Source organism: Myripristis murdjan, chromosome 5 (assembly GCF_902150065.1).
Source record: "Myripristis murdjan chromosome 5, fMyrMur1.1, whole genome shotgun sequence".
Classification (NCBI taxonomy): domain Eukaryota; kingdom Metazoa; phylum Chordata; class Actinopteri; order Holocentriformes; family Holocentridae; genus Myripristis; species Myripristis murdjan.
The window spans coordinates 7,370,163-7,378,925 of record NC_043984.1 but is presented as its reverse complement, the minus strand read 5'-3'; the positions used below and the strand labels follow the sequence as shown (position 1 = coordinate 7,378,925).

Genomic DNA, 8,763 nt, shown 5'->3' with positions numbered 1-8,763 from the left:
GGAACATGAATGCATCATGATGTCACTTCCCAAACGGGGTGAACGCACGTGACCAGTGACTACTTGATTGGAAATAAGCTGAAAACAGCAGTCAGGAAGAAACGCCGAGCGAGATTTTGGTAGCGGAGGTCGTGGATTTTTGCGTAAGATCAGCCGAAGAAACAAAAGAAACTGAATGTTTTACCTGTGAAGTTGTGCGTCAGGTGCTAACCGCAACTTAAAGTGAAAAAAGAAGCATCATGGAGGAGGACTGCAAGCCACTTTTGGGCGAAGTGCGAACCGGTGAGAGTTATTCACACGGAGGCTCCACAGACTCACTGGACTACAAAGGGAAAAGGCCCTTTTATGTGGAGCCCAGGAACATTGTGGAAGATGTGTCGCAGGAGAGGGTATCAGCCGAGGCTGCCGTGCTCAACAGCAGAGTTCATTACTACAGCAAACTGACAGGCTCCTCTGACAGACTGCTGAGTCCCCCAGACCATGTTATCCCCAGGCAGGAGGAGATCTACATCTACAGCCCGCTTGGGACTGCCTTCAAGGTGACAGGCAGTGACCACTCCTCTAAAAACCCAAGTATTGTCACAATATTTGCCATATGGAACACAATGATGGGCACGTCTATCCTCAGTATACCATGGGGTATAAAGCAGGCTGGCTTCACTCTTGGGGTGCTCATCCTCATCTTCATGGGCCTGCTGATGCTCTACTGCTGCTACAGAGTGCTGAAGTCACCAAAGGCAATACCCTACATTGACACATCAGACTGGGAATTCCCAGATGTGTGCAAGTATTACTTTGGAAAATTTGGCCAGTGGTCCAGCCTGGTCTTTTCACTGGTGTCACTTATTGGCGCTATGGTGGTGTACTGGGTGCTCATGTCCAACTTCCTCTACAACACAGGCAGATTTATCTACAACTATGCTCACAACATCAATGTGTCAGATACAGAGTTTGGGACAAATGGCTCAGAGAAAGTGATCTGTGAATATAGGGGTACTGATCCGGCACATAACGACAGCCTCGGCAGCCTGTACCTGGGTGACAGCGGCAACAGCACGTCAGATGTAGCGCTGTTTGACGTCTGGTGGAACAAGACCAACACCGTCCCGTTCTACCTCATCATCCTGTTGCTGCCGCTGCTCAACTTCCGCTCGGCATCCTTCTTCGCCAGGTTCACCTTCTTGGGCACCGTATCCGTGGTCTACCTGATCATCCTGGTCACTTACAAGGCGGCTCGCCTCGGCTTCCACCTGGAGTTCCACTGGCTTGACTCGACTCTGTTTTACGTCCCGGAGTTCAGAGTGTTCTTCCCTCAGCTGACAGGTGTTCTCACTCTGGCCTTCTTCATCCACAACTGCATCATCACCCTAATGAAGAACAACAGGAACCAGGAGAACAATGTGCGAGACCTGTCTGTGGCTTATCTTCTAGTAGGGTTGACCTACCTGTATGTGGGAGTGTTGATCTTTGCAGCCTTTCCCGCACCGCCGCTCTATAAAGACTGCATTGAAGCAAACTTCTTAGACAACTTCTCGAGCAGTGATGTGTTGGTGTTTGTGGCTCGGACCTGCCTATTGTTCCAGATGACAACAGTCTATCCTCTGCTGGGATACCTGGTGCGAGTTCAGGTCATGGGACAGGTCTTCGGCAAGCACTACCCCAGTTTCTTCCATGTCCTGACACTGAACATCTTAATTGTTGCGGCTGGTGTCCTCATGGCCAAGTTTTATCCCAATATTGGATCCATCATACGGTATTCTGGTGCTATGTGTGGCTTGGCCTTGGTGTTTGTTTTCCCTGCCTTGATCCACATGATCTCCCTGAAGCGGCAAAATGCGCTCCGCTGGCCATCTGCGTTGTTTCACAGTGTCCTGATCCTGTTCGGGGTGGCGAATCTGCTCGCTCAGTTCTTCATGTAGACACAACTTGACTGTTTGGAAACATCTTGGGATGCTGTCTCCCTTCCACTTTCATAAGCTTCACATAGGTCAGCATGGTTCACTATGCCAAGCTTACTGTAGAGAAAGAAAAGGAGTGTCATACTTGCAGTTTGTTAAGGCTCCTCTCTCAGGGAAATGTTAGAAAATATCAATAGTAAACATATTTCTACACACCTTTGGTCATGGTTTGATAGCACCTTTTTAGTTTCTTTATGACATTCAGCTTGCATTTTTTTCTGTGGATGCACATTCCCCACAGAAATTATTTCTAACAAAATACTGGTAATTACTTTTTAATTATTTTATCTTAATGGGTTTGATTTGCTCTGCATGTGTAGGTACAGTTGGTTATCTGTACCTTCTATGTCTACAGCTATCATGTTGCAAATAGATTTTAACACACCAAGGTACATAAAGGTACCAACCTGAGTCAAATATGAACTATGCAATTTTATGTGTATTACTTTAATTCTGCTTGTAGCTCTCTGGTATTTGTATGGCTGCTGCTAGATTTTATGATCATAAAGAAGGGTTACAGAAATAATAAATTTCTTTGACATGGACAATAAAAAGGGAAAAAAGGGCGAACAATATAAATGTTCAGCTTATGTGAAACTGTACTGTTGAAATAGCTGCTCATAATATAATAAAAACAAATTTTGCTGATCAGACCAGCTGTTTTTCAGGCTTTATTTCTGAGGTTATCAGCTGTATTCTATTTCTTTTTTTGAACCTGTGATTTCAGCAGCATGCAGTTCCCTACTCACACCTATTGTACACAGTCTGCTAGTGGCCACCAAGCAGCTCCACTGCAGCAGTTGGGGAAGTAGAGTGCCTTGCTCAATGGCACGTGATAGTAGTTGTAAAGGGAAGTGAAAGTGTCACTCATTCACTTTTCCTCTCTGATTTTCAAGGTACAAGCGAGACTTCTCATTTTATGGTTGTGAATGGCCTGGACAGGATTGCATGCATTTCACCACGGAGTTCAGAGTGCAGGGAGAGCTGTACAGACAAAACACCTTGTTTACTGCCAGGAAGGGAGTAAAAAAGTGAGATGGGGTGCAGACATGATCTTGGTTATGTAACAGTAGCATAATATAAGTCACTTCCTTAGAAGGCCTTCCACTCAGCCACCTGCGGTTGGCTGTTTTGTCCAAACAGCTGAAAACAATGCCAGACTGGTCACGGTGCTCAGTTCCCAAAGATGATGTGGTAACAAAGCTGGCTGCCTTCACTGCACCTAGAGAGGGGAAGTTTGTTTTGGGGTCCACTCAGCGGGGCTTTTTGACTTTAAACAGGAAAAACTAGCAGGTGGCACAGGAAGATGATTCCCTGAACTGATGAGTCAAGCAAGAAATGTTTTTCCTTGCCAGTTTGGATCTTATCAGTTGAACTTACAGTGTTGTTGTTAATGCTTTTTGTGCTGTTCACAATTTTACTCCAGATGGAAGTGGTTATCACTTTATTTTACAGCACTTTGTACATTTGAAAAGTAATAGTAGTTGTAAAGGTGTAAGTTTTAGTAGCAGAAGTAGAAGTAATGGTAGTAGCAGCAATAGTAACAGTAGAAAATCAAATTTGCATGTGCTGTGTACGTGGTTTATGTTGCACAATAAGTTAAAAACTAAAAAAGGTTTTATTAATATAATTGTACGTATAATGTGGCATACTCACAAATAACAATTTAATTACACAGTTGATCTCATAGCTTATGAGAGAGTTGTGGAGTTAAATAAAAACCTACATTTAATGGGAAACACACAAGTTCACATAAGCAAGTCAGAATTGTGTTTGTTTTACACAAGACAAAATTACTAGTATCTAGTACATAGAGGAATAACTATCAAAAATAGAGTTCTATAATATACACTGATGTGAATAATAATTATTAGTTACATGGCAGAATTAATAAGCTATACATACTGTATATTCAAGCAAAAGTCCGTCTTGTGTGTGCGTTTGCACTGAGGCCTAGATTAAATCCATTTGGTATGGTGGAGCCTAGATCTTATCCATGCAGATGAGTGTGACATCTCACAAAAAAGACGTAAATACATGCATTAAACATCTTATTTGTCAGTACAACTGTGAATACCACAAACAAACAAAAGGCAGTCTCCACCTCTTTGTGCCTAATCTTAACCTTCTATCATGCAATGTCTTTTCTTGCAGCTGGTACATTTTTTTACCCAACAGGTGGTTTTTGCCGACGCTAGCTAGCTAACAAGCCTGCAGGATAATTTAGCAAATCAACCAAAGTTACATGCTACTTTAACCACTTACACCTCACCTGAAACTCTCTTTCTGTTTCATAGTGTCTTAACTACATGTCATAATGATCAAGATGAGGATATGCTATGCAGTTTTTTGGGCTGGAGATTATGATGTGTCTTTTCAGCAAATATTTGTTGTCAGTTTCTATTTGCTCAAAAAAAAAAAAAAGGCTTGAAATAAGGTCTCCCTGTTCTCTGCATATGTAGGATCTGGCATCTCCCCATCCACTGGGCCCCATACACAGTCTCTCCCTCCCCCTGGTGATTAGAGAGGACTCTCCGCAGGGTAGTTCCTCCTCACACGCGCTTTCCTGCTCTCCTGTTTGAGCTTCAGAGTGCGCAGTTTCTGCTGTCGGCGTTTCTCTCGATACCACAGGTGCTCGCAGTACTCGTCCACGCTCAGGCTATTGGTCCCAACCATTTGCAGGTCCTTGTAGCTCTTCACAGGGAGCTGAGAGTGTTGGGGCAGCCAGGAGTTCCTGTGTCCCGTTGGTGGATGAGGGGGACTTGCCTGGCCAAGCAGACCAGCAAGCCCTACCCTACCTGGTGCAACCTTCCCGGGGATCATGGGGCTCAGCATGGGGCCTGGGTCTGGGCGGTTTGGACTGTGGCTGTGCTGCTGCTGGTGAGCTAGCTGCAGGTTGTGGTTGGGGATGACGTGCAGGTGGTATCGGGCCAGGACTTGGGTGTAGGAGTGCTCCTGGCTGGTGCAGGTGTACAAGCCCGCATCGCCCTGATCCAGGCGCTGGACCAGCAGCCCTCGCTTCATGAGGAGGGAGCGATCATCGTCACCCTGAGGAAGCTGAGAGCAGAAAGAGGAGGGCAACAGGTATGGAGGGATCAGGAGGTGTCCAGGTATTTGATTGACTCAGTAGTAATCACTGGCTCTGTTTACACTTTGCGCATAATACTGCAGTTATCATGTTCACATGCACTTTTATTAGACTGCGATTATATCCCTATTGCTATTAACAACCCAGTTAATAGAATTTTTCTTCTCAACTACATCATCAATGATGAAATGGTCTGTCAGTGAAAATGTAAGACAATGCATGATTGCAAGATCCCCTTTTCCCAATCCCCCTGATTTTAGTTCTAACACATGAGAGAAAAGTACTGTGTGTTGCCATGTTTTTGTTGACATAAATGTCAACAAAGGGGCATACCAGAGATTTTGAGTGTTGGGCCCATTTACTACAATTTCCCCACATTTTACATTTCAACAAACCATTTTGTTGATCATGTGGACGTTACTTAAGTTTTGAAACATATAATCAAAATCCCTCAATTTTCAAATGTGAATTTTTGGTTGAAACAGCCACCTTATGATGTTCTGCTTCTGTGGCTGACAAAGTCATCATCATACATAAACCACAGAACTTATAATTAGCTGTGTAAAACAAATGTTTCCCTGGGGACCGTTTCATTCCGCCCAATTCCAAGTCATCAAAACACAACAGCACTGTTACTTTCAGGATAACTAATGTAGACGGCTTTATTACGGTGATGGAATACTGGTGTGAAGAAAATTTGAAGTCTGAAAGTTCATTTTCATATCAGCTGGATAAAATGGATGAAAAATGATAGAGTTCTAAAATCTGACTGCTTGCTTCTGGAAAAGATTAGCAGAAACATGATGTTTATACATTTTGTAGATATTACATTAAACATGCAAAATCACTTAGATGGTCCTTTAAACTATACCCATAATGCAGAGAGAATCTAAGTTGGTGAGCATATTAACCGAGTTTCTCATTAATGAAACATGTACAGAGTACAGAGTAAACTAATCAAGTTATGACACTGGTTATAAGTCAACCCAAAACTGTGTTACTTGAACAGAATTGTCCGTTTTCCTGACACAATAAGGGAAACACCAACCAGTTTGTGTATAATGTTTACACATTCTCACTGAGTTCACGTTACTTTGTTATTATAAATAATAATAATCGTAATACAGTCATATAGAATTTGTTATATGTTCTGATATATGAGCGCGGTTCTCAACAAGCAACAATGAAAGTGAAACACTAGTGTTTGTCCCTTGTTGGGTCAATAGTTTTCCGCTGTTTTTCTAACATGCAAGATAAGATAAAAACTCAGTGATCACTGTGGGGAATTTGGGTAATGTGATCAGCACTTCACCCTCTATCCCCCTTTGAGATATCACCCACTGAGGCTGACTCATGGACAGAGAATAAGAATAAAGTCCCGCTCACCTCTCTGCTTTCATGAATCTGACTGAGAGTTTGTTGGTGGGTCTCTGTGTGCTGCACTGTCCATCTGATCTGGGCCTGCAGTGACCGAGGAGCACACTCCAGGAAAGTGGAATTTCCCTCCACACCGTACACCAACTTGGCCTCCACAGAGTCTGAATCTGACAGAGAAACAGCAGGAGAAAAACAAAGAAAATATTTAGTATATGTAATATTCTTTTCCCTTTCCACATTGTGCACCAGTTTCACCTCCAAAGTCTGCATTAAATAACATTTTTATAATTTCTTCATAAAGACAGTTGCACAGTATATCCATCAGAGTGCGCTCTACTACTGCCAGCAGAGTGGAAGGGCAGTGGAGCAGATTTTACATCTATTTTCATGTTGTATGGCCTTCAGCAGTTTTGTTCAACGATGAGATGAACACAATTTTTAAAAAATCAAACCCAATGATAGCATATACTTAAAATAAACTGTCTTTAATTTATAAAATGGTATCATAGACTGGATCCTCAATATTTCAGAAATGCTCAGTAATGACCTTCACATAGGTATGTTTCAATCCAAAATGTGTCTATGTTGATACTCACTGTCAGCCTGATTTTTAGTGCACTATTGCCCCTTTTCCACCAGAAAGTTCAGGGGTCAAAGTGCCGGTGTGTTACTCATGGAGGAGAGTTCCAGGGGCAAAGTGAGTCGGCTAAGCTCGTGTGTGTTTGTGTTTGTGTAACAGACCCCGAGAATTTCATTCAAATTTAACAAAAAAAAAAAAAAAAGAATGTGTCGAGACAGTCTAGTTCTGCATGAAAACAGCAAACACAGAAGATGTCGAAACCATTGTTCTGTTCATGATTATTTACTATTCCGCCATTGTGATGTTGCATTTGTTTTGGAGAAGAGACATGGAGGTTGAAAATAAGACTGAGGATATTAGAAAGCAAAAGCTGAAATAGAAAAGTGTTAATGGAGATCAACTGTGATGTGATGTGCAGTTGCTACATTTTTCTCTCAGTTACTAGCTGAATGATCTCTTGATAGAACAATCTTTTAATAATTTGTGTTTGCGGTCACTTAGTACTTTTTTTTTGTTTTAAAGATTACTATTTGGGTATTTCTGCTTTCTTAGACAGTCACAGTGGAGAGAGACAGTAGGGAGAAGGGATGACATGCAGCAAAAGGTCTGGGCCAGATTCAAACCCAGCCCGCTGTGGTTTAGTCTTAGTATAATGCGGTACGTGCTCTACATGGGGTTCCCCATAGCTTGCTGCTTTTTATTAAAAAAATGGAGCTGATACTTTCATGCTGCTTGTGTAATGTTTAACCGATCAGATGGTCAGTGCTAAAACTCCATCTTTACAGGAAATCTGAGAGTACTACCTCAGTTACAAGGGCCGTTTTGAGGCCAAGAAAATCAACCCCCTAGACTGGTCCCTGTGGTGCAAACAGGGATAAGGGTTTGTGGTTCCTCAAAGTGGTTCCTGTATTCTGGGGACAGCTCCTATAAGTCCTCTCTAGCTAGAATTTGAGATTATGTGCAGCCAAATACCTGTCCCAGTGTAATATTTTACACTCCAGTCCATTCCTGAAAAGGTGCTTTACAAATACATCATCAGTCACAACACAACATGTTTGTGGAAAATTAGTGTCTTTAATCACATGCTAACCACACTGTTAGTCAATGGTTGATGGTTTGAAAATATGTGAATGATGACAGGCACATATCTGGAAGAAACACTATCTTTAAGGCAAACACACTTCATCAATATGACACTGTGGAAATCCTTACCGTCCTCGGTGATTGGACACTGACTCCAGGGGTCTCCATACTTGATATCCTGTCTGCGTGCCCTCCTGACACACACACACACACACACACACACACACACACACACACACACACACACACACACACACAGTAGTTAGATAATAGCTAAAAGAGGAATCATGTGCATGAATGTTTTTGTGTGCCTGCATATTTGTGTGTATGCCTGTATGTGTATGTGTTAGACAGTAGACCCATCAGTTAAATGACGGCTGACAGCACCAGATAGTCGAGTTGCCTTTAGATAAAGTTGTAAAACAGCATTAAATCGTCCTCGGTGTTGTTGCTGGGCTTCTGCCTGCTCTTTGGGGGGTGAAAATATGGAGCTACTGTTATTTGGACTGAGGAAAGACTGAGCTATACCAGGCTATCAAAATATAGAATGTTGTTTTGGCCACAGTAAAGAGTAATGTCATATTTCTCCTCCTATTTCAGCCTCCCACTGTCATTTTCTGCCCCAGTTTCCCCCACTCTGTCTCTTTACATTGCGTAGGTGGTAAAGTATCTGAAGG

At 42.6% G+C, this 8,763-nt stretch overlaps 2 protein-coding genes across 2 annotated transcripts in view; one reads left to right on the top strand and one right to left on the bottom strand.

Annotated features, from left to right (window-relative positions):
- Positions 1-56: 56 nt before the first annotated feature.
- Positions 57-2,611, top strand: slc38a9 (solute carrier family 38 member 9). The gene has a single exon (XM_030052546.1). It carries the CDS (start codon positions 240-242, stop codon positions 1,917-1,919), a length of 1,680 nt encoding a protein of 559 aa, XP_029908406.1. The 5' UTR covers positions 57-239; the 3' UTR covers positions 1,920-2,611.
- Positions 2,612-3,552: 941 nt separating this feature from the next.
- The window catches only part of LOC115359744 (semaphorin-3D), a 102,256-nt gene continuing 97,045 nt past the window's right edge, over positions 3,553-8,763 (bottom strand). The window contains exons 17-19 of the mRNA XM_030052361.1: positions 8,216-8,280; positions 6,433-6,590; positions 3,553-5,015 (exon numbers count right to left, since the gene is read on the bottom strand). Coding sequence (XP_029908221.1) covers positions 4,479-5,015; positions 6,433-6,590; positions 8,216-8,280 — 760 coding nt within the window. The 3' untranslated portion in view covers positions 3,553-4,478. The remainder of the gene's footprint in view (positions 5,016-6,432; positions 6,591-8,215; positions 8,281-8,763) is intronic.